Source organism: Staurois parvus, unplaced genomic scaffold (genome assembly GCF_062004578.1).
Source record: "Staurois parvus isolate SC_StPar_1 unplaced genomic scaffold, SC_StPar_1.0 ptg000679l, whole genome shotgun sequence".
Taxonomy (NCBI): domain Eukaryota; kingdom Metazoa; phylum Chordata; class Amphibia; order Anura; family Ranidae; genus Staurois; species Staurois parvus.
Genome location: NW_028318475.1, coordinates 644913 through 671765, shown reverse-complemented (window position 1 = coordinate 671765; position 26853 = coordinate 644913). Strand labels below are relative to the sequence as shown.

At 44.9% G+C, this 26853-nt stretch overlaps 1 protein-coding gene across 3 annotated transcripts in view; it reads left to right on the top strand.

Annotated features, from left to right (window-relative positions):
• Window positions 1–10291: 10291 nt before the first annotated feature.
• The window catches only part of RUFY3 (RUN and FYVE domain containing 3), a 123767-nt gene continuing 107205 nt past the window's right edge, over window positions 10292–26853 (top strand). Inside the window, exon 1 of one of the 3 annotated variants that reach the window (XM_089652300.1) lies at window positions 10292–11021. In XM_089652300.1, coding sequence (XP_089508426.1) covers window positions 10628–11021 — 394 coding nt within the window. In that variant the 5' untranslated portion in view covers window positions 10292–10627. The remainder of the gene's footprint in view (window positions 11022–26853) is intronic. The other 2 variants (XM_089652299.1, XM_089652298.1) reach the window with 2 other exon arrangements.

Sequence of the window (26853 nt, the reverse complement as noted above, 5' to 3'; positions counted from 1 at the left end):
GGAATCTTCACAAAGTAAGTTTACAAACATCAAGATTGCTCAGAATAATAGGAGTAGGCTAGAAATAATTGAAATATAATGTGGAAATGAATGTACAGTATGATTTTATATTTTTTGACCATAGATATGTCTTAACAGCTCCCCACTGCACCTTGTGAAAGTGTGTGGGTTTACACCCCAGGTCACACTGATCCGACTTTGAAACTATCGCACAATTTCAAAGTTGGATGGTATTCCGACTTGAGGTGTGACTTGCAAGACACAGATGTCTATGCAAGTCGCACCTAAAGTAGTGCATGCACTACATTAGAAATCAGTGCAGCTCCGACCAAGCTGGAATCGCACCGATATGACCACTGTAACTGCGAGCAATAGAGTGCGACTTGCCATGTGATTTGAAAGTCGCGTGGCATGGCAAATTGCGTGCCAAGTCGCACCCAGTGTGACCCGGGGTTTTAGAGTGCTAAGACGCATAATATTAAAGCACCTTGTCTTTAAAAAAGGTGCATGCACTTCCTTGGTATGATTGTTAGATTTTCGGCAGCCCATTGAAAGTAATAAGCGGCCCAAACATGCTACAATTTGAGCTAAATGTCTGTTATTGATAGATCACATCCGGGTGACCGAGGAGATGCTGAATTTAACTGTAGTAGTCTGTGTTACATACTGTACAGTCAGTGCTGATCTCTTCCGGGTTCTGCTGGAGTAACTTGCCATCTGTACACTGCACACAATTAAATTCAGCAAACATACACGGAGTTCTTTGTTGGACGAGGCAGAGAAGAGGGGTGGGTGATGTCAAGATCACCACCCTGCCCAGAGAACACCTTGTGTTCATTGAAAAAAATACAAGATGTTCTCTGAATGGTGGAAGTATGGGAGCAACCAATCCCCTGTGTTCAGCATACAGATGGCAAGTCACTCCAGCAGCACCTAATACAGGACACCTCCGACTGCGTATTACAGAGTACCACAGTAAATTATAGTAAACCCCCAGCAGCCCCCCGGATGTGATTTTTTTGATAAGTATGTATACCCAAGCTGGCCCAATGCATGTTTTGATACAGATAATTCCTGTACTTCGGCTTTAGTGCAAACAAAATGTGAATCCTGCCTAAAGGTGGGAATACACGATTAGAAAATCGACCGATCGGTCATACGATGACCGAGAGGCGTTCGTTCGTTGGTCAAAATCGTGGCCCACATTAACCAATCTAAAAAAATTGTTCGTCGGGCAATGCGTAGTGTTGACGTCTTCTGTACAAGTGGAAGTGATGCAGTGTGCGTGTGACCTTGTAGCCACGCCCTTCCGGCGATATACACAACAATTAACAGCAATGAGTATAATATAGTTTATTACATTATCTATATACATAAATAGTGATACATAAAATATAATATTCATCATTCTGGTTTCATTATCTCATTAGGCCAATCTACTTTTAACATTTGGATTTTTCGTGTTTTTCATGTTTACGAAGATTCCTTGGACATAAACATCCGGGTCATCTGTCATACCGCCGCATAGAAAATCAGTCGTTTGTATGGGAAATGACAACATTTCTCACTGTTGTTCAGCCGTATTTTTTCGTTCACAATATTGTTATCGGTTAAAACATCCTGCTCATCAACGAAGAGAAAATCGTTCAATCAATGGTTCCGCGAAATCTTTCGTACATTTTTCTTATCGTGTGTATGGGGCATTAGGCTTGGCATATAGATGAACAGAATATTTACTGAGAAACACAGATGGTAAAATATATCCCACCCTTGAAAGTGCTGTAAACTTCCACATGACGATATTATGGCGTATGCGTCATTAACATGATCTTCCTTTTTCGTTCATAGGAAAGGGAAAATTAGCACATACCCAGCGGGTGCTTACAAGTTATCCCTCTGTGTTCCTAGAGGCACCCCACCTCACCAGTTTGTCTTCCAGGCTTTTAAAACTGAATTCCAATTTTTCCGTAGTTACATTAGTCCAATTTGTAGTCACCTATACATTTAAAGTGTTACTAAACCCAGGACCCTGCATTCACAATATCTGGTCTCCCACAGTACACAATACATGGAAATGCAATTATTTTAGTAAATATAAACGGCTAAATACCTTTTCTCATCAGTAGTCTTGTGACTTCTATCAGTGTCCAGCAGAGCACTGGTTAAACCTTGTAGGATGAGTTTTCATTCTCCCTGATTGTCCTATGAGACTGCATACATCCTGACCTTCTGTCTGGACAATGCTGACTGGCCCTGTGCTTATCACATGCACCCTCCCCAAAAAAAAAAAAACCCTCTAGAAATACATACTAAACTGAGCATGTGCAGAGTGACTCCTAGAGCTCTGTACTATCAGCAGATGGATGGGGACAGTAGAAGAAGGGGAAGACCAGAGTATACAGTATCAAACAGCCTTTTTATACAATGCAGAGGATTATCTCCTTAGGTTTCACAATAAATTTAACAAGCATACTTTACTGCATATACAGACTGATTTTACTATTGTGGCTTTAGTAACACTTTAATGCAGTCACCTACATACACCTGTGGGATATCGGTGGAAGCTCACAGGAAATCACTGTAATAGGCACCAGTGCTACAGCATTTGCTGCTAACGTCTGGATTATGACATCACCATCCCACCTATCCACCTCATCCAATAAGAGAACCTTTTACATTCATTGAGAAAATGCAACAGGTTTTTTTGAATGGTGCCCATATCCAGCAAGCACCCTTTGTGTTCACTAAGCAATGGAGCAGCCACTCTGCATAGGACATGGAAGCTACTGGCGATCACTAGAGTATCAATGTTAACTGCAGTGATTTCCAGCTATGGCACACTACATGTACATGTGTAGCACTACCCATTTAGGAGTTGCAAAGAGATTTCGGGTCCCCCTATAGTCCTGCACAGCCAGGCAACACGTATCTTCACAAAGGCTTGCATCCAGGAGTCAGAGATCAGTCCTTAAGCTATGTTTTTGTTATTTTTATTAGGGGATTTGAATTGGGACATGGATAGGGGTATACAGGATGCCCAATGGAACCAATGAACCGAGGACAACTTCCTGAACTATTTACAAGCCTCTACTGCAACACAGTCTCTGCTGGAGCGCTAGCTTAGTGTACGACCCCAGACCTCAGATGATTCCTGTCCTCTTCCAGCTGTACTGGGTGAATCCCTGGGCAGGGGATCCAATGCCTGCCACACAGTGTGAAACAGTCCCGGGTAAGACAGCAAATCCAGTTCCTCACTAGAGTGCTCCTTTCCCCTGACAGGCCCAGGGGGTGCAGGTTTACTCACTTGGTCAATCTCTTGTGCTGCTTGTGGGTCAGTGGCTGCTACCAGGCCTTCTAGCTGGGCCGCTACTTCCCTTCCACAGAGGGGGTCCTCTCTCAGGGGGCTAGTGAAGTCTCACGTTTTCAACCTTCCAAGATCCTCTGCCTGGAGGTGTGCCCCTCTCCCATCTGGGCCCCCTTGCAGGCTCCTGCCTCCAGCATCACATCCTTCTCTCTTTCTTCTAAGAATGGCTCCTGAGCCCTCTAGGGCATCCCATACAGAAAAAGGAGAGGGGGAAAAAAGTACAAAATTGGGAAGGGGAAAATAAAATATTTACAAATAATTTAGCAGTAGAAAAATAAATGCACTATACAGATTGACATATGCACAGCCTAGCTACGACTAACTGCAGCCAACAATGAAGAACAACTTTAAATATGTACATAAACATACATAGTTCAGTAGTTATGGAGTGCCTCCCCCTCAAGAGAAAACGTCTGTGGTTGAAGTAAGTTCTTCTTTATGCCCAGCAGGAAAAGACAGCCATCCCAGGTAACCTGCAAACAGTGGGGAAAAAAAGGCAGCAACAAAGAGATTACAACATAGCCCTAACACTGGCTAACTTTCTTATAAGGCACGTCAGCAACAAATTATTAATACGTTTTTCTCTTTGAGTTCTTATATAATTTTAGGAGGAGCCCCTCCAAAGAATGTGGTGGGAATAAAGTGGTCTTCTGGCAAAGTAATCCCAGACCAGCACATATAGTGCATTAGGGTGGAATCCAGCAAAGTCCATATAATAAATGGCACAAAGGCCTGCTAGACTGGGATCTTACGTCAGTCCTAGTAGTACTTCCAAGGGCTAGGCAGTCTCACCATAGTGCCATCAGGTTTCTTGGCAGCCACAGAGTAGTTACGGTTAGGCTGGCCAGCCTTAACAACTACCACCTGGTCCCTGTAAATAGCCCGACCTTTGCTCCACTCTTGCTTAATGTCCTGAAAGTGGGCCCAACCTTCCTCCAGATGAGACCCTCTAAAGTGTATGGGAACACACATGTGGTCCCAGATCAAGCTCTCTTCCCATTGAGTTCTGGACTTCTCAATGGTGTCCATGACATCCTGGGGACATATAGATAGTCTAATCCCCACTCCAAAGCCTCCCTCTTCTGTACTTCTCTTTGAAGGTGGGAAAAGCGGGAAAGGTGTGGTTTTTCCCCTAATCCTGGCTGTACACAGGGCTGAGAAGAACGAATGACCCATTTCTGCAGATTAGTATTCTTGGCCCTGGTCTTAGGCCATGGTGAGGAAAATTTTGATGGTGGGACTCGGGTAGGTATCCTAACAGGCTCTGACCTGCAGGAACATCCAGCAGAGTCTGGTGTAAATGGTTCTTCTGATGGTCTGGTCAGTAAGTCCAGGTCTTCTTTAATGCCCCCCAAGTCCCATTCTTCCTCTGTATCACCCAAAGACCAATCCTCCTGCTCAATTTCTAGGGGTCCAAATTCTGCCAACAGCCTGGGTGACTCCTAATCTATCCCTCCACCACTGACTCTCTCCGTTGGCTCACCTGAGGATTGGGCATCTTCGCAGCTAGGCTCCTTCCAAGCAGAACGGTCAGTGCTGGTGGGTGAAGCCGGCTGATCCGAGGCATCGGGTTCCGTCAGGGCAGCACCATCTTTGGGCGAATGGTGGATGATGGCGGGCAACCCTCCTCCGCTGCAAAGGTCTGCCGTAGGCGCAGGGGAGTCGCAGTGCTGAGACTCGACCCCATTCTGTAGCTCAGGTGCCGAACTTCCTCCGGCTATCCAAATCCAATTCTCCAGCTTCTCCGTACATAGCTCTGTCAGCAGGTCCACACTGTATGTGCGAGGCAGCAGACAGCTGAGCATCAGCTTGTTGAGTGGGTCTCCGCAGTGCCCGCATCTGACCCAGGCTTCAATCAGGGCAGTTGGCCCCAGTCCCAAGTCTTTTGCAGACTAACAGGTTTTCTTCTAAGAATGCCCTGAATTCGGCTCTATCCATCTTCCCATCAACTCTAACCAGCTTCCCTGTCCCTGCGGAGGAAAAGCATCCCCACAACATGATGTTGCCACCCCCATGTTTCATGGTGGTGATGGTGTGTTCAGGGTGATGTGCAGTGTTAGTTTTGCGCTACATGTTGCGTTTTGCTTTTAGGCCAAAAGTTTCAATTTTAGTCTCATCTGACCAGGACCACTCTTCCATAAAGGCCAGATTTGTGAAGTGCACAACTAATAGTTGTCCTGTGGACAGATTCTCCCACCTGAGCTGTGGATCTCTGCAGCTCCTCCAGAGTTACCATGGGCCTCTTGGCTGCTTCTCTGATTAATGCTCTCCTTGCAAGGCCTGTCAGTTTAGGTCCATGTCCTGGTAGGTTTGCTGTTGTTCCATACTTTTTCCATTTTCAGATGATGGATTGAATAATGCTCTGTGAGATGTTCAAAGCTTGGGATATTTTTTTTATAGCCTAACCCTGCTTTAAACATCTCGACAATTTTATCCCTGACCTGTCTGGTGTGTTCCTTGGCCTTCATGATGCTGTTTGTTTACTAATGTTCTCTAACAAACCTCTGAGGGCGTCACAGAACAGCTGTATTTATACTATTTACACACAGGTGGACTCTGGTAGGTAGGTAACTTCTGAAGGCAATTTGTTCCAATAGATTGTAATTAGAGGTATCAGAATAACAGGGGCAGAATACAAATGCACGCCACACTTTTCAGATATTTATTTGTAAAAAATTTTGAAAACCATTTATAATTTTTCTTCCACTTCACAATAATGTGCCACTTTGTGTTGGTCTATCACATAAAATCCCAATTAAATACATTTACATTTTCAGTTGTAACATGGCAAAATGTGGAAAATTTCAAGGGGTATGAATACTTTTTCAAGGCACTGTAATTCTTGCTGTGATGCACAGCATCGCGGCCAGGGCATGTGTACATTCCCCTTTGGTCACTGTGTTTAGTTAAGTGTGAGTAGCCAAACCGTGGCTCAACTGCCTTTTTTTACCACCTCCCATCACATCTTAAGCTGGCCCTAGATTGACTGAATCATGGCCAATTCAGTAGGGACCGTCTGAGATTCAATCCAGGGCAGGCTGGTTGTACTGGAGTTGACCCATTGATCAAATTTAGTATAAACAGCCTGTCAGATATTTTCTCCTGCGACCACTGTCAGAGACTACAGCCACCAGCAGTGATCATTGTGTTCTGCCGGCAGAATACAAAAGCGCAGTGGGAAGGGTTCCCCCATCAACACTGAGTGCCGTTTCACACTGATGTGGTGCAGGATTCGCAGTGATACCTGTGCGTTTCTTGCACCACACTGCAATCGCACAACACCTCAAAAACAGTTCGCAAAACGCAGTGCGATTGGCTGAATCGGATCCCATGGGTGTGAACACCCATGCGATCTGATTGCAGTGCGAAAAAGAAAAGTTCCTGCACCTTTTGTGTGGATGCAGTACGATTTGAGTCATACAAAATTAATGGCTCAAATCGCACTGCAAAGAAACATGTGATTTGAACAGGTATGCGGTGCGACTCCCTCACCGCAATAGTGTGAACTGGGACTGACCGTGTTATTGCGGGAATCTAGCAATTTGCTTTCCTACAACCAGTGGTGGAAAGAAATAAATTTGCATGATGTTTGGGCTGCTTAAGTCTTATTGGCCAGAGCACCAGGTGAACGTAAAGGCAAAAAAAGCATAAAAAAAGAAAAATAATGCAACCACCAATTTAGGGTTGCCACCTCATCCCTTTAAAACCGAACACATATTATTTACACAGGTCCTGTGGCTGATTAAGGTGGTAATTAAACTCACTTGGTGCCTTATCTGCATTAAATTAACCCCAGAACCTGTGTAATAAATATGTGTTTGGTTTTAAAGGGATGAGGTGGCAACCCTACACCACATCTACTGGTGGCCATACACACTTCCATAAATAGCGGATTTCTTTTCTGATTGATCTCTTCCAGTTGGAATAATCTGTAGTGGACAACCCATTGCATCGATATTTTCCACACCTGGAAGTAGATTTCGATTGATAGTTTAGATATAATCCCAATTTACCATTGTAAATCATCGATCAAATCTCTGTATCCACCGTGTAATCTCAGAATCTGATTGATCAAAATACAATCTTGTTCACAAACTAAGTATCTCAGTGCTGCTGATCAATGCAAAATGATGGATAATTTTCTGCCCTGGCTGATCAGTTTGATCTAAAGGAAGTCTAAGGGCCAATTCACACCAGTGCGTTGATCTGCATTTTAGCGCAGCTGTAAAACGCAGATCAACGGAAGGACATTGGAAACAATCATTTCCAATGTGTCTTATTCACAGCATAACGCTGCGTTGAGCGATGTTGTGCTAAAATGCAACGTATGCATTTTAGCGCATCACAATGGATTATTATTATTATCCAGGATTTATATAGCGCCAGCAGTTTGCTCAGCGCTTTACAATATAAAGGGGGACAATACAGCAATGATACCGTTCAATACAAGAGGGTTAGGAGAGCCCTGCTCCTTGGAGCTTACAATCTAACCCTAGGTTCACATTTAAGCGTTTTCTGCGTGTTTTGCAGAAACACACAGCAGTCCATTTAACATGATTTCCTATGTGACATGTTCACATTTCCGCATTTTTACCCGTGGCATTTTTTGGAAAGAGTCAGGGACTTTTTTTAACGCAAAACGTTGCATTTTTGGTTCTATAGACTTCAATGAGAAACGTTGCAGAAAAGCATGTAGTGTGGTTTATTTGTTTTGCGTTTAAAATCTGCCTAGCAACAAAAAAAAGAAAGAAAAAAAAAAGGCATAATAAACACGGCAAAAACACAAGTGCAAAAACAAGAAACGCATCAAACGCAACCAGCATAAGTGTGAACCTAGGGTAAGAGAGAGGGGCTGGTGGTACAAAAGGTAATAACTGCAGGGGATGAACTGACAGGAGAAATAGAAGATTCGGTTATTAGCTGAAGGCAGGATAGGCTTCCTGAAGAGATAGGTATCAGAGATTGCCTAAAAGCGGGCAGAGTACGCGATAGTCCGATACTGGAGGTCGTGGGAGGAGCGGAGAGGACGGTTTGAGTAATATTTGGATGTAAACGGATGCAAGCGGATATCAACACAATTTACAGAATATCCTGTGAAAATGCAGTACGATTTAATGTACACTAAAATGCATGTCAACGGACGTCAAAAATGTATGTCAACCGAGGCAGGATAGGCTTCCCTGAAGAGATAGGTATCAGAATTGCGTAATAGTGGGCAGAGTAGGCAATAGTCAGTTAGATTGGGGTAGAGAGTTCCAGAGGATGGGGGAAGCTCTGGAGAAGTCCTGTAGATGAGCATGAGAGGAGCAGACAAGGGAGCTAGAGAACTGAAGGTCGTGTGAGGAGCGGAGAGGACAGTTTGGGTGATATTTGGATGTAAACGGATGCACGCGGATGTAAACACAATTTACAGGATATCCTGTGAAAATGCAGTACGCTGTAACGCACACTAAAATGTATGTCAATGGACGTCAAAAATGTATGTCAACCAATGCAGGATAGGCTTCCCTGAAGAGATAGGTATCAGAGATCACCTAATAGTGGGCAGAGTAGGCGATAGTCAGATAGGTTTGGGTAGAGAGTTCCAGAGGATGGGGGAGGCTCTGGAGAAGTCCTGGAGATAAGCATGGGAGGAAGAGACAAGGGAGCTAGAGAACTGGAGGTCGTGGGAGGAGCGGAGAGGACGGTCTGGGTGATATTTGGATGTAAACGAATGCACACGGATGTCAACACAATTTACAGAATATCCTGTGAAAATGCAGTACGCTTTAATGCACACTAAAATGCATGTCAACGGATGTCAAAAATGTATGTCAATGGATATCAAAAATGTATGTCAACCGAGGCAGGATAGGCTTCCCTGAAGAGATAGGTATCAGAGATTGCCTAAAAGTGGGCAGAGTAGGCGATAGTCAGATAGATTGAGGTAGAGAGTTCCAGAGGATGGGGGAGACTCTGGAGAGGTCCTGGGGATGAGCATGGGAGGAAGAGATAAGGGGGCTAGAGAACTGGAGGTCGTAGGAGGAGCGAACAGGACGGTTTGGGTGATACTTGGATGTAAACGGATGCACACGGATGTCAACACAATTTACAGGATATCCTGTGAAAATGCAGTACGCTTTAATGCACACTAAAATGCATGTCAACGGACGTCAAAAATGTATGTCAACCGAGGCAGGATAGTCTTCCCTGAAGAGATAGGTATCAGAGATCGCCTAATAGCGGGCAGAGTAGGCGATAGTCAGATAGATTGGGGTAGAGAGTACCAGAGGATGGGAAAGTTCTGGAGAAGTCCTGGAGATGAGCATGGGAGGAGGAGACAAGGGAGCTAGAGAACTGGAGGTCATGGGAGGAGCGGAGAGGACAGTTTGGGTGATATTTGGATGTAAACGGATGTCAACACAATTTACAGAATATCCTGTGAAAATGCAGTAGCTTAACGCACACTAAAATGCATGTCAACGGACGTCAAAAATGTATGTCAACCGATGTCAGCGTGCAACTAAAATGAATGAAAATGTACATCCATTTTCTATACATTTTAGCACAAGTAAGTGTAAATTTGCCCGTAATCAATCGGAAGGGAAGTTATGACTGTTTTTTGTTTGTTTTTTTCTTTTGCAGATTCCATCGTTTTGATCAAATCAGATCTATTGTATATAAACAAAAAATGGAAGTGTATGGCCACCATAAGGATTGGTAAGCTGCAATATATGACATTTTTGTTTTGGGAATTAATACCACTTACAGATATATAAGGAGAGAAGAGCGTGCGATAAAACAAGAGGCAGAAAGCTGCGAATGTTGTGGATGAGCGCAGTGTAATGAAGGCAGTGCTGTGACAATGGCTGCACACAGAAGGGTTACATCTACAGAGGGGAGTGTAGCGGGGAGGAGCAGTACTAAGGAAGAGTCCTGTGTGTCTGCTTCCTCCTCTAGCTGTGGGGAAGTTCCGGGCACACAAGGATTGCACACACTGGACTCCCTTCACACTCACCCCCTGGATGATCAAGGAGGAGGTAGATGTAGGATGCCTGCCTGGAGCTGACAGCTCCCCCTGATCCCCACCACTGATCATTGTTCCCTAGGAGTAGTAAGGAGAAGTGTACACCAGTGACATGAGGAATGTTTATCACATTCAAAGAGTAGTTGGCTTGAGTGTTTGAATGTGGGAAAGCAGCAATAATCCCTGACAGGCGGCATCAGATCCCCATCCACTAGACGCAGCATTATCCGAGACTTACGTATCCTACCGAGCAAGACATGGAAGGGGAGCAGCCAGACAAAACCTGCCACCAGCATGGCAATGGAAACGCGCAAGGCATGGCTCTTCGAGGGCGCGATTTGGAGATCCTCCCCTTGCACTTGGATGAAAAGGGCGAACAGGTACCTGAAGAGTCCCCCCCTGCCTTGCCACCACCCATATTCCTCTATCCGGGGGCAAGAAAGCAAAAACAACAGGGCAGAGCCTGCACTGGGATGACCGGTGTACAGGGGCAGAGCCTCACTTCTCCCTCGTCATCCTCTGCTGGATACCCTGACCCTGCCTCACCGGGATCGGGGGGGTTTTCACCGACCTCCTCCCTGCCGCTAATGATGATGATGATGAACTACACAAGCAGCACGAGCAATGGCGGTAATGATAAAGTCCAAAAAAGTGAGTAAATGCCATATATTTATAGGGTATCTATACCCAAAACTTTTTTCTTCTAGCTCAGGGTGGAGTGGGATTAGAAGCCCTGTCAGGTTTTACTGCTTACGAAGGCTCTGTTAGGGCTTGTTTACACATGTGGTCGGAGGTGGTAAAAATAGGTGGTTGAGCCACTACTGCCCGCTTAAGCTGAAAAGACAGCCAGATACCCCCTGTAGCCAGGGGCGTACTTACCACAAGGCAAACAAGGCTTTTGTCTAGGGCAACATTTTTCAGAGGGGTGGCAGAGGGAAGGACACAAGTGACATGGGGACCAGGTGGGATCAATGGGAGGCTACAAGCTGCTTGATGGTGTATGCAGAGCCCGACTCTTATGCAGGCCATACATGGGTCGAATTCCGAGCGATTTTTAATCCAAAAATCGAAAACGTCATTTGCTCGGTAATCCGATGGTGCCATCAATGATTTCGAAAATCTGCCGACCAAGTCATAAAGTTCACCCCATATAACAGGTGAAACTTCTGTTCCTTCCAGGTCACGGCTCATGCGCATATTCTTTTTGGAAAAACGATTGTACGATTTGACCATCGTTGAGTCGAAAATCGGTTGTTTTTCACGAATTTTCCAACATGCCCGATCACCGAAAAGGGGAGGAACCACGAAAATCGTCTGGTGCTATTGACCCACTAACCGTTATTATTCGGTCCGATTTTCGGACGACAAATCTGTCAAATTTCAACCCATGTATGGCCAGCATTATTCCCGGAGATGTTCAGAGCTGTGAAGGTGAGTGTGCCACTCTCTCTCTCAGCAGGTGGCTGGTGCATGGCCAGCAATGGAAGGCTCTCCCGACCGGGGGGGTTGATTGGTGGTGGCTGTTGTCATGCTCTCTCCATGGGAAAGGGGGGGGGTTTGATGTGGTGTTGGTCATTGTCAGGCACCCTCCGGGGTGGTTGACCCAATTTTTGTGTTGCCTAGGGTAGCACAAAACCTAGATACACAACTGCCTGTAGAATGTGGCCTATGTGAGTGAATGGCGTTGCACCACAACTACCCTGCAAACGTGCAATATACAGGGTAACTGAGAAGGTGACGTATTGCCTCCAAACTGCCTGTCATCCACCCTCTGAAAAGTGATTTACTGTGAAACACTTTTCAGAGGGCAGTAGAAACTGGTGTAAGTGTAAACTAGGAGAAAACTAGGCCCTCATTTCCTGTCCTGTGACACAGCTTTTACAAAACAGGAAGTAAGGGGAAACCTGCATCAGGGAAAAAGACAACAAAAAAAAGCTCACAAGATTTCTAGCACTCCCCTACTTAACTTCTGTCTGTATTGCCGTTACAGGGATAGCCCCTCACTTCCTATCTGGTAAAACCAGCACAGGAATGGAAGGGGAAATGTCTCTGGAACTCTGGATAGCAGTAAAACCTAACCAGGGGTCTAATCCCCCTCCCCCCATCCAAAGCTAGAAGACTATGGTTATAGACACGCTTTAAGGCCCCATTCACATGTGCCATGTGCTGTAGGGTCCATACAGTGGGTTCCTGCAACAGGAATCGCAGGTGTATGCAAACAGATTTTGACATGCAGGCAGCACACATGGGAGACAGCTGTCGAATGTATCCACATGTAATCGAACAGATGATCATCCCTGGACAGGGCTGGGACAAGAGGTGGGCAGGAGGGGTCCTGGGAACAGCAGTATGGGGGCACCCCCTTACTACACACACACTCCAGATCAGTGACTGGCAACCAGCAGACTAAGGCAGCACTGTTCCTGTCTGAAGCAGTGCTGGTCTCTATTCCTCTCAGAGGACACAGAGGCAGCAGCAGGAGAAATTGTCTCATGCTGCTGTCATTTAAATCCTGTGAGGAGGAATGGGAAACAGGGCCTACTCATGTTGTGTGTGCCTATGGGCACACACAGTTGGCTCAGGAGCGAACCTGCTTGTGTGCCCCCATAGCAAAACAGCTTTTTATGGCAGCACATACAGGAGAGGAGTAGAGAGCACCGGCAGAGACTCCAGAAGAGGAAGTTTGGGTTGCTCTATGCGTTACCATTGCCCAGAACAGGTAAGTATACCATGTTTATTATTTTAGGAGAACAAAGGAAACCTCTAAGCCAGCCATATGTGGATCCACCCCTGCTGAACCGGATGAATTTTGATTCATGTATGGGCACCCTCGATCAACTTGTGTACAAGCAGCCTGTTGGGTTTTACTCCTATGATTTACTATAGTGGTCCAACACTAATCATTGTGTTCTGCAGGCAGGGAAGACTCCCTGCCAGCAGAACACCATAGCACTGTGGTAAGGATTCCCCCATCAACAATGGAGCTGCTGGCTGTAGCAATCGGTGTGCTTGGATTGGAAAAATGAGGTCATCTTGTTACCATTAGTAACTGCTCCACTTTTACTGTGTGGGGTTTATTTACTAAAGCTGGAGAGTGCAAAATCTGGCTCACTTCTGCATAGAAACCCGGAAGCTGATTGGTTTCTATGCAGAAGTGAGCCTGATTTTGCACTCTCCAGCTTTAGTAAATAAGCCCCACTGTGCTCCAACATGCCTACTATCCACCCCATCTACCCACATCTGACATGAACAAACACTGCGCATGCGCAAATACCTTCTATCTGCTAGAAAGCAAGTGATTGGCCATGGATATGCAGTGCCAACCATGGGCAACTGGAGCAAGAGCGCAGAGAATGGGTACATGGCGGTACACCCATTCTACACCATGCATTAGCAGCGGGGAAACAGTTTCGTATTTTTGCCCTGGGTGTTGGACAAACCTGTCCTGGTACTGCCCCTAGTCCCAAACAGTTTGCGTCCAGGGGCAATCATCTGTCCTTACTGAGCGTAATCGCTCCCTGCGCGATGACATGCAGAGAGATGTGACCGCTGTCCAGGGGCGGACTGACAACTCATGGGGCCCCCGGGCAATAGGGGATCATGGGGCTCCTTTATCCTTGCCCAACTCAAAAAAGCCTATGAAAAAGGTACCAGGGGCATCTCATAGGGCCCCCTACTGACCTCGGGCCCTCGGGCAGTGCCCGAGTTTCCAAATGGTCAGTCCACCCCTGCCGCTGTCATTACTTGTACAGGCCTCACGGCTGAAGCTGATCATATACATCTGAGATTCCAGATACAGGAATTCACTGGTTTTCGGCGCAGGAATCTGCTCTGTGCCCCTAGTTGCATGTGTGAATGAGGCCTAAGTGGCAAATACAAAAATGGAGCTGCTGGCTGTAGCAATCAGTGTGCTCAGATTGGGAAAATGAGGTCATCTTGTTATCATTAGGAACCGCTCCACTTTTACTTCAGTAGTCTTGGTAGGGGAGTTCATAAATAGGCTGTAGGGAACCTCACACAAAAGATTACACACTCCATTGACATCTGTAATTAATGTGTGTGTTTTGTACACTGGGAGTAGAAGAGAATGATTGTTTACTGCAAGTGTTACATTGTTTACATCCCTGGCTGATGATCTCGGGAAAACTGCAATCAGCCCTGTTGTTTTCCATTCAGTGGATCAGGATTGTTCTCTACATGATCAGATGGAACAGTGTCAGTCTGTTCTCCAATCTCACATTGCTGTAGTCCTAAAGATACACATTTGTACAATTTGACAGATTTATAGGAAATGTGCCATAGGAGAAGGAAGGAGGCAGCTGTCACCGACCACTTCTGTTGGAAAGGCTTATTGACATGTTAACCTTCCTCCTTCAGTATGCGAGCCATTGACCCTCTGCAAGTAAACAGATAAGTACTTCTGATTTATTAGATCTGCAAACTTGTTCTAGGTTGGTGACTAAAAGTATTGAAGACGGGGTCAGTATGACAGCCAGGCAACTAGCACTTTCAGAGGGAAGCAGTCTCTGTCTCTCTCTCATGAAACGATAATTGTGAGTACAAAGTGCAGTTGTGAGCTCAGCTGACAGCCCTCAGATGTCCTAAGGCCAGCTTTCTGTTTTCATTACTACTAGGTAACTTAACCATTTGCCTCCTGAGGATTTACCCCCCTTCCTGACCAGGCGATTTCTTGCATTATGGCGCTGCGTTACTTTAACTGACAATTGCGCGGTCATGCAATGCTGTGCCCAAATGAAATTTAAGTCCTTTTTTTCCCACGAATTGACCTTTCTTTCGGTGGTATCTTAAAATAAATAACAAGCGAGCGCACGATTATTTCAAGCAGCTAACAATTAAGGATGAACCTCTGTATCCTCAAACTGACAAAATAAATAATGCAGCGCTACATAGCACTGCATTATTTATTTATTTTCAGCAGTATCTGATCGCCTGTGCAGTTTTTATTTTTTGCACTATAACAAAAAAAGAGACACAATTTTGAGAAAAAAAAACAATATTTTTGACTTTTTGCTATTAAACCATGTCCAGTAAAAAAATTTTTAAAAATCTAATTTCGTCATAAACTTAGGCCAAAATGTATTCTGCTATGTGCCTTTGCTAAAAAAAATCCTAAAACGTGTAGATTAATTTGTTTACGGAAAAGTTACAGCATTTACAAATGGCGGTGCATATATACTGGAATTTTTTTTTTTTTTACTAGTAATGGCGACAATCAGCGACTTATAGCGGGCATTCTGACACTGGGGTGGAACTGACTTAGTGTCACTGATATCGCCAGTGGCACCAATACAATGATCAGTGCTAAAAAAAAAAGCACTGACACTGTACTAAAGGCACTGGGCAGGAAGGGGTTAACATGAGGGGCGATCAAAGGGTTAACTGTGTGCGGGGAGTGTTTTACTGGGGGGCGGTGTATTGGTGCTTCACTGTAAGCACACTGCTTTGAATGGCTGTGCTGTGCACAGTGAGGAGAACTGTTAGTAAACAAAACGGCTTTCCTTCCCGTTGGAGATCCTCGGTAATCACCGGGCGCCGGAGAGTATTCACTGGCCAGGACTCATGATTGACAGCTGCGACCGCGTATGGTGGTGTGGATAGGGCGCGCGCCCCCTACCCGGAAATGCAACATCACGTATATATATGTAATTTTGCGCACCCGTGCCGCCCTGTAGCAGTATATCCGCTATAGGGCGGTCAGGAAATGGTTCAAGTACAACTAAAGGCACCATAATACTGCTAGTTTGCTCGTGTACCTGTTATACTTGGTTCTTCTACTACCATGTGTTTATTACACTTTGTGTGTTTTCTACTGTATCATCCTTGGCTACTTGGTCAGAAAATATATATAAATAAAGGAATTACAAAAAAAAAGTACAACTACAGGCACAACTTTTCTTGGTTTTGGATAATGGGGAGAGGGATTAGAACACCTGTCAGATTTTGTCTTTGTCTGTACATCCGTTGGAGAGATTCGCCATTCTCTCTTTGTCACCTTCCTCTCTTTGTCCTGTTGACCATTATCACAAAGAGTTAGTGTAAGAAAATCCCAAATGTTGGGCTGTCACCAGAACAGGAATAGAAGGGAAATCCTTTAACGGGGACACCAGTTTTGGTGACAACTGGGGCTTCCCTTACTTTGGAGGGATTTCCTCTCACTTCCTGTTTGGCTATTGGAAAGGAAGTGAAGGGAAATCTCCCCAATGAGACAGAGTTGGCAAAAAAAGAACTGACGGGGTTATAGTCCTCCCTTGCTCTATCCAAAATGAAAAAAATTGCCTTTAGTTCTACTTTAATAATCGGCATATGTATTAAACATTACAAAACACAAGTTATAAGCATCCTGGTAGTTTGTTGGCTTTCTGCATCCGACAGATACAGTTTTTCAGGGAAGTTTTTTTTTTCTTCGTGTGTGTGTGTGGTTACCTATTGCACAAGTCTCGTTTGGCAATGCATATTCTTCCCACTTTTACTAGTTAAAGGATAAGGTCACCTTTTGTAACATGTTAACCACTTTTAGCCCAGGTTCACATCTGTGCGGTTGCGTGGGCTGCGATTTGCATGGGCACAAGAGCCCATTCATTTGAATGGACACCCAGCTCCGGGACACGCAGGGAAGAAGTCCCTGCACTACTTTGGAAATCGCAGCCCGCATGGGAATTGAGGTTCCCAGTACAGTTGCGATTTTCCAGTTGTGGGCGGCGTGCCATTAGAATTAATGGTCCCGCATTCCTCTGTGTGGGTGGTGCCGCTGCAGGTAGTTGTGTGGGTCCCGCAGCGGCACCACCAGCACAGATGTGAACCGAGTGTAAGACCGTCCGCCTGCACTGTACTGCGGATGGGCAGCAGCTACAGGCAAAGCAGTGTATGAGTACGTCGCTCTGCCTCTTTTAACACAAGGGAGCACAGCGCATTTAGCCTCTCCGCTGTTTTTCATGGAAGATTTGTACCAATTGATTGTGGGCCAAAGCAATTTATACGCACAATACCTGGCCACCCACCCAAATTCAGCTCTTGCCAGACAATTTGCATGGAAACCTATCACAGTTTGTGAATGTAAAACTCTTTTGGGCCTAACCCTTGACATCAACATTACAAAAAAGAATGAATTGTGGTCATATTGGTCCACACACCCGATTCATCATATGCCCATGTTCTCTGCTGTTACATATATACCCAACAGGGGCGGACTGACCATTTGGAAACTCGGGCACTGCCCGAGTGCCCGGGGTCAGTAGGGGGCCCCATGAGATGCCCCTGGTACCTTTTTCATAGGCTTTTTTGAATTTTGGCAAGGACACAAGGGCCCCATGATCCCCTATCGCCCGGGGGCCCCATGAGTTGTCAGTCCTCCCCTGATACCCAACATGGACCAGCAACGTACTGGAACATCGTTGGACTTCTGAGTGGTTATACCAGGATGATGCCTGTAGCTGCAGGCATCATTGTGCTAGTGTTTTTTTCGGGGGGGGGGTCAGCTTTCATGTAAAAGTAACCCTATCGACTAAGTGGGAAAGGATGCCCCCGCCACCTTCCATGGCTTTCTCGGGCTCTCCTGTCCCACAGGAATGCCTACAATCATCTCTATATTCTAAGAAACCTGGAAGCTATGAGCATTTCATCATGTCTGTTTCGCCAGATATAAACGGCACCATTTTTAAATTGATCACACCCATCTTGGTGTGATCATAATCAGATGCTTTAACCACCTCCCACCTGTCATATAGTAATATAACGGGTGCAAGGTGGTTCTCTCATTCTGGGAGGACGTCATGTGACCTGAAGAAAGAAAATGAAATATTTTTTTTTTCTTTTCTTTCTTTCTTTTTCAAAACCCTGTGACAAAAGTGAGATCTGTAAAATACTCGCCATGCCTCTTGTCAAATTCCTTGGGGTGTCTACTTTTCAATAAGGGGTCATTTTGGGGGGGGGGGGGTGTTTGTACTATCCTGGCATTTAAGGGCCTTCAAAACTGTGATAGGTAGTGAGAAGTGATATGAGGAAATATGCCCTTTGAAAGCCTGAGAGTGGTCATTGCATTTTTGGGACCTGTATGTGGATAGGCTACCAAAAAGACTCTAACATGTGGTATCCCCATACTTGAGAGAAGTAGCAGAATGTGTTTTGGGGTGTTATTCCCCATATATCCATGGCATGCGTGAGCCATATATCATTTAAGTGACAACTTTGAGTTAAAAAAAATTGTCAGTGTCACTACTGCATGAGGCGCATACTTACCATTGCCAGAAGGTTTGCTGTGTCTCCCAGCACAGTCTCAAAAGCATGGAGGTGATTCCAGAAGACAGGCAGTTACTCTAGGAGAGCTGGATAGGGCCGTAGAAGGTCCTTAACCCATCAGTAGGACCTGTATCTGCTCCTTTGTGCAAGGAGGAACAGGATGAGCACTGCCAGAGCCCTACAAAATGACCTCCAGCAGGCCACTGGTGTGACTGTCTCTGACCAAACAATCAGAAACAGACTACACAGGGGATGCCTGAGGGCCCGATGTCCTCTAGTGGGCCCTGTCCTCACTGCCCGGCACCATAGAGCTCGATTGGCATTTGCCATTGAACACCAGAATTGGCAGGTCCTGCCACTGACGCCCTGTGCTTTTCTAAGATCTGAGCAGACGTGAAAGGGTCTGGAGAAGCCGTGGAGAACGTTATGCTGCCTTTAACATCGTTCAGCACAACTGTTGTGGTGGTGGGTCAGGGAGATCACGGTCTTACTGGATCCAGTGGTACAGCCCTTAGGCTGTGTTTGATAAAGTCGGTATCTGCATAGGATATTTTGGTTCTGGGGGATGCCCTGGGAAACTGGGTAGAACTGTGAAATACTGGTACTAAAAGGTGCTATGCTGAACAAGTGGTTTACTTTGCAAGGTACAGGAATGAGACTTGATTAAAATCATATTGTAGTCCACAAAAAGTAAAGCCTATATTCTAGGAATGATTCTATCCATTTGTTCCTTGCTTTTTTTTTAAGTTTAATCAAAATACAATTTATGTGACGTTTATCTGCACGGTACACTTTTTTTCCCATGGTCCAAAAGCAATTAGGAAATTTTAACGTTAAACTATAGGGAAAGGGCCCACTGTCAAGTTGTGGTTTTTTTTTTTTTTTTTTTGTTCTGTTTGGTACCATTGGTAAGATTTTCCCTTACTATCTATCCTGGTGACAACATTGTTGTTGGTCTTTGGGACAGAAAGTGAAGTAAAATGTCCAACAATAAAAATCCACCTGAGTTCCATGCATTGTCCAAACCCTCATAGCTTTTCATGCATTAAAAATAATTCTTCGGAGGCCCATTCCCCCATGTTGTATGGCACATTAAAAATAAAATACACACACGCACAATGAGAAAAATAAAAGAATGATAGATACTTTACAGTCTTTCTTCCAATGGCACCTAGGTGAGGGTGATATCACAAGCCTTCCTGAAAGATCCCAGGAATGCTGAGGATTCTCATGGGAAGATGCTGCAGTCTTTGTAGGCCAAGGGGACCTCTTCAGATATTGCTATTGCACTCCCTTATTGGTAGTTCTTCGTAGGCATAGATACTTGGGGCCCAACTATAAAGTATATTGCAGAATATTTATTTTTAGTATGCATTGTGAATAGAATGGTTTAGAATATTTCATGTAAGATTGTGATTTATGTGCAGAGTTTCATTTGTGTAATGAATTAGATTATTGATCAACTCCTGTGTTTGATGTCTTCTATTGAATGCTTTCTCTGTATTACGGATTTATTGGTCTCGCTGGTGATTGGAAGGAAAGAAGGAACACTTCTTCTTATACAGATAGCATCTTATCAGCTGTAAAAATATTGTAGAGTGCTATAATCCAGGGGTGACTGTAGATTAGTGTCAAAATAGGACAGTACTCTTTGTGAATTCATGTATTGAGTGTAAGTGATTATATTAGAGACAGGATTTGCTAGAGATTAGGCAGGCTGGCATTTTCTATGCATTTTTTTCAGGTTTTTTTTAGCTATTTAAATACACACTATAGCACAACAGGAAACCAAAGATTATGGAAACCACAATAGTCATAACTGGTGGTCACAAAACATAGAATGTCACAGAGTAAAATAACATCATCAAAAGCTGTTTTAGTACTTACGATGTAGTGTACAAGGTCTGTGGGTGACCCAAAGACTGGATAGGAACTCATGTCAAGGGGAAGGTATGAAAAAGACATACTATAAGCACAGGGTAAGGCTGGCATTTTATTGCCATAGTCCCTGTTCATATTTTCTAAGCATATTTTATAGACAGCAATTAGGAGGGTCACCAAACATAGATGTACAGATAAGCAGGATCAGGTAGATAGAGGACCATGGTGAGGTCCTCTTGTTTAGCTCAATGAGACCCCTATATTTTTAGCCAGGTTTTTATATGGAAAGCTTTAAAAGTCAAGGCAGTGAGTGATCACTTTTGTAACAAGTGTTAGTTATTTGTTTTCTTCTAAGAGCTAGTACCACTAATCGCTCATAACTTTAGGTTTAATATAACCCACAATTTTCCAACTCGGTGAAAAAGATACACTGCAAGGATATCTTTTGTTGTTCTGTTCAAAGAATGTGTTCATAATGCAGTATGCAGGAGTTTTGCATACAGGATTATCACAGTAGATTGGCATATTACATTATTCTAAATAGGGCTTTAAAGTAAAGCCGGCTATAGACAGAATTTGGTCGGTTCAGCAGGAACCAGATGAATTTCAATCCATCTATGGGCAGGCTGCTTGTATCGATCAACTTCAGTGCAACCAACCTATCGGGCTTTTTTTGTACAGTTACTGCTACCGGCTATACCACTGCCAGAAACATTCATAAAAAATTGCAGCGCTAATTGGACATAAATTAAAAAATTGACAGTAATTCTACACAAGTGACAGCAAAGTCCATGTGGGATTCCCATATATAAATAAAAAGCGGTGCATAGGAAAGAGAGCTCCAATCCAAAAAGGAGACTGTCACCTTCCACCCAAATAAACTGGCCTCTTAGCATGGTGGCCTAGGATACTAGATGGACCTCGTCCATGTGGATTGCTTTTTGCTATTCACGCTTTTTGTGCATTTGACTTGTACAAGAATAGTTTTAATTAGCCCCCATTCACACTTGAGCTTTTTTTCTGCTCATTTCCCTAGGCTTGGCTACACAGAGTCCACTTCTATCTAATTGTTCTTGTTCACATTTGAATGCTAGTCACCTTACATGCAAAAAAGCGCTGTGTTTTATTTATTTAAGTGTTTTTGGGCCCATAAACTTTAATGGGAACCTACTAAGGCTTGTTTCTATGCCTGAATAACTCCTCTCCTCCTAAAGAAGTACTTTCTTCCCCTTGTTCAGCCAAACAAACTCCTGAACCTTGATACACTTGCAAAAATTCTTGTAAAATGCCTGTAATACGCCTAAAAAAAATGCCTGAAACAAAAAACTGCAAAATCACAAGGGATACGCTCTGCTCTGTTTTGAAGGCAGGCTTAACCCCTGTTCACACTTGAGCATTTTTGAGCATGTTTTTTTTGTGCACAAACCTGCACTTGAGAATCAGTAAAAGGAATCCTAGTCTTTTCAATACAGGCTGTTCAAATCTCTACACTCAGGTGCTCTAAAAGATACAGGAGTATTTTTTAACCTGTGCTTTTGTAAATATGCGACTCTTGCGTTTTCATACATTTTTGCGCTTGAACAACTGTTCTCCTTAGCTGTCATTCTCCTCTCTTCCCACCCAGGATCTTGAATACACACACAAATGCTTGAAAAATAGTTTAAAAAACAAAACCCCCCCAAAAAAACATATATTCAACTGTGACGAACTAGGAGCGCAGAGAGAGAGAACATAGAGGCAGATTACACGAATCTTGACGTGTGGGCATTTATTGGGGAAACTCTGGGTACAGACAATAGAAAAACTAGTCCACAGAACAACACAAGACACAGCAATAAAGAATGATTCTCAGGGTGACAATATGGGGCAGCAGAGGGCAGGTAGTCCACAGGGTAAACAGGGCAGATCATTCGAGGGCAGATCCAGGTGGTAGGTCCTCAGCACAGGCAGGGTGCAGAGGTTTATGTTCTTGGGCATAGGTTTCGGGCAGAACAGGGTTAAGTCCAGCAATCAGGGCAAAGGGATCCAGGCAGAACAGGATTAAGTCCGACACACAGGGCAAAGGGTTCCATGCAGAACAGGATTAAGTCCAGCACTCAAGGCAAAGGGTTCCGGGCAGAGTAGGGTTAAGTCCAGCACACAGGACAAAGGGTCTGGGCAGAGCAGGGAGAAGCCCAGCACGCAGAGAAAGGGTCCAGGCAGAGCAGGGTTACCCAAGCACACAGGGCAAGTCCACCTCAGGGCAGAGATCTGGGAAGGAGAGGGGTTAAATCCAGCACACCTGGCATGACAAGAGGTATGGTCTCCAGGACAGGGTTGTGGGGTCTGGCCGCAGCTCAGAAGCACTCCAGTACAAGGAGAAGGACAGGAGGCACAGAGTCCACACACCGCAGGGTTGGCAAAGTTCTAGCAGGGAAAGGTTTAATCTGCACAAGGAACTGGGCACACAGTGAGGATGGACAGGGATCCAATACAACATGGCCAAAGTCCTTGGCACAGGGTGGCACTCTAGTACAGCAGTGCATAGTCCAGAGTCAAAAGCATCAATCAGTGAGTAGCGGGCCACAAACTGGTACTGCACAGTCCTGGGGCACAGGGCAGCAATTCAGGGACTCACCAGCCAACAGTGGCCTCAGCAGAGGAAGTCTAGGCAGAGTGGCATGGAAAAGGAGGTCCAGAGGGCAGAGGTCCTTCACCAACTCATCACGAGTCCTCAGAGGGCTGTGTGTCCTGGTCGCAGCTTCAAGGCCACACAGACAACAGTTAACAGAAGAGGAGAGGGTAGAGTAAAGTCCCAGTGTCCAGAAAGCCACACAGACAAGGCAGAACTATAGATCACAGCAGTGCAGAAAGCAAAGCACAGCCCATACAGAACTGTCTCAGCAGTTCACTGCATCTTCTAGTGACACCTGCAGCAGCCATGAGCTCCTCTGTCCATCACTGACGTAAGCTCTGATCGTTCTGCCCCTTTCTGCCAGAGCAGGGACATTATATTGTTTTTTTTTTTTTTCAATTCATCCAAACCTCAAGCACCCACGCAACACTTGTGTAGACCTCATTCTCGCGGGCACTAAGGCCTCTACAACATGAATGCGCCATTTTGTTTTTGCAGCTAGAGCTACATGCAGGCAGCCTAAGTTTCTCTATGGGGCAAAGTGGATGTACGGATACAGCTGCTTGTCCTAATTTGACAGGCTTGCAGGCATGGGTGTGCGGTCCCAAATGCAATCCATGTATGTTCAGGACCGCACACTTGTCCCTGCATGCCTGTCCAATTAAGATGCGCTGCTGTGCTATATAGCTACTGAATCCCATAGAGTATCCTAGTCTACCTGCATGCTGCTGTGGGCCGCTTCAGCCACATAAACAAATGGCTCATTCACCCTGTATGGGCTACAAGTGCCTGGATGGATGAGCCCTTACAGACACGTTTCTGCAGGAAATCTTGTTTCTGCTTGCTTGAAGTATCCACTGGGCACAATGGGGGGGTATTCATTATGTAATAATATGGGCAAGCCGTGGACACAGCACAGATTTGATCTGATGATTTGTACTCCTATTCCAAAAGCACATATGGAAAGCCAGCAGGGGAGGCTATCTGTTGATATAACTTCCCTATGGCAACGAGCACATTTCTTCAGTTCACCCACAGCAAAAAGCACAGTTTGAATAGTTCCCAGGTCCCACAGTGGATATTTAAAGAACCTCAATGAGCAGAAGGCAAAGGGATGAATAATTTATATTTACAATTGTAAATGCACACAGTACTATTTCTTGCAAAATTTTTTTTAGGATTAAATCAAATTGTTCTAGCCCCCTTCAAGTAGTAGTATTTTATTTATTTCAGGTACTTGTATAGCGCCATCAGTTTATGCAGCGCTTTGCACGCACGCACGTACCACAAAGCAAACAAGGCACTTGCCTAGGGCGGCATTTTTCAGGGGGCAGCACTTTCCCCCATAAGAAGGGATGGAAGAAGGGACACGTGCACCATGGGAACCAGGTGGGATCCCAGAGAGGCTGCATGATGGTGTATGTAGAGCCTGACTCTCGTTCCCGGGGATGTCCTGAGCTGTGAAGATGGGTGTCTTTCTCTCTATCACCAGGGGGGAGAGGGGGTTAGTGGAAGGTTCTCCCAGGTGGGGGGCAGGGATGTTGTTGGTTAATGTCAGGCTCTCTCTGTGGGAGAGGGAAGGGAGGGTGGTGTTGGTCGTGTCCGTGGGGGCAGATGATTTTTGTGTTGCCTAAGGCAGCACAAAACCTAAATACACCACTGTATTTATTGTACATTTACATCAGTCAAGGAGCTTACAATTCTAAATCCTTAACTCACATTCATACACATACTAGGGCCAATTTAGACTAGCCAATTAACCTACCAGCATGTCTTTTGGAGTGTGGAAGGAAACCGAAGAACCCCGAGGAAACCTATGTAAGCACAGGGAGAACATGCAAACTCTGTGCAGATAGTGCCATGGGTGGGATTCGAACTGATGGCCCTATTGATGCTAGGCAGAAGTGCTAACCACTTAGCTGCTGAGAATGTATTTGATCAAAAAGTTTAGATATTATTTGGTAAAACACAACATTCTGCCACAAATAAAAATAATAAAACTGTTGAAAAAAAAAAGGCAAGGAGGTTTTTGGAGTGCCGTTTATAAAAGGTCTTGCAGAACTAAAGCATGAGCTGTCACTGTGCCCATTACATGTCTTTTGGTTGAGCTGCCATTAGACAGCCAAGATCACAAACGGCAGAGTCAATCCAAAAGGCCCTGTTCCTTGTGATGGCCAGTCACAGCGATCATACATGTAAACAGTACTACTCTGCTTCCAGTTCTCCCGATGTTCTGTATTCCTCCTTCTCTCTGAGTACTTATTCTGTCTGATCTTGTAAGTAAAACTACTCCCACTGGCCAACAAGAATGAGGGGGGGGGGGGACACTAAGCAGCAAAATTACACTCAGAGCATAAATGGGGCACACTGACCACGAATGTGGGGGGAAAAAAACATTAATGACCACTAACAGTTATGGGGAACACACCATTGATCACCTACATTTAAAGGGGCACACACCATTGTCTGCCAAAATTTAAAGGGAACCTTGCCACCAACCACCACTGTAAAGGGTTACCAACTGTAGCTGTCCTGTGCATTACTTAGCCTTCATCCCTGCAATTTGACTGCTACATATGATATATCCTAAACTAAACAATTCGGAGGATGTTTGTACTGTCCAGGTATAATTTGGCCTCAAGAAATGAAATAGTCAGAACATTGTTTGTTTTTTGTTTTTTTTTCAAAATTTTGGTGGTCAGTGGGTGTGTATTTCCTTAAATGTTGCTGATCGGTTGTGTGTGCCCCCTAACTGTTTAGTAGTCTGTCATGCTTTTTTCTACCCACAACATAGGGTAATGCCTAATTTGGGCATTTCTTGTTCATGGGGTCTGTCCATGCCCCTCCCATACCTTTTTCCACTGAGAGTATGATTGGTTGATTACCAGGAGCGCACTTGGCTTTCACGTCCTAGCAACAAGGCAAGCCAAGCTTGCTGATAACTGGGAGCTTTTGCTCCAGGTTTCTGGGGAGGTCTCAAAAGGCAGTGGTGTATTTTAGATTTTGTACTGCCCTAGGCAACACAAACATTGCCCCCCCCCCCCCACGGAGAGACTCTGACACCAACCAACACCCCTCTCCCCCACGAAGAGAGCCTGACATTGACCAACAACTCCCCTGCCCCCCCAACACGAGAGAGCCTTCCACTACCACCACCACCCCGACAAGAGATAAGACACTCACCTACACAGTTCCAGACATGCCCGGGAACAAGAGTCAGGCTCTGCATACACCATCAAGCTGCCTGCAGCTTCTCTCAGATCCCACCTGGTCTCCGTGCAGTGTGTGTCCCTTCTTCCTTTCCTTCTTTTCGGGGACAGCACTGCCCCCCTGAAAAAATGCTGCCGCCCCCCTGAAAAATGCCACCCTAGGCAAATGCCTTGTGGTAAATACACCACTTCCTACAGGTATGTCTCTTAGATTGTAAGCTCCAAGCTTCCTAACCCTCTTGTATTGAACTGTATTGTTGCTGTATTGTCTCCCGTTATATTGTAAAGCGCTGAGCAAACTGTTGGCACTATATAAATCCTGTATAATAATAATGACGATAAAGTTAATGTACATTTAACAAAACTGCGCAGTTTTTTTTGGGGGGGGGGACCTTTTGGGGCCCCTTGACTACTACAGCGCTGAGTGAACTATTGGCGCTTTATAAATACTGTATAATAATAATAATTTTTTGGAAAAGGAGAATTTAGCTTTTAAAGTTTTTCACATTTACAATCCAACTTT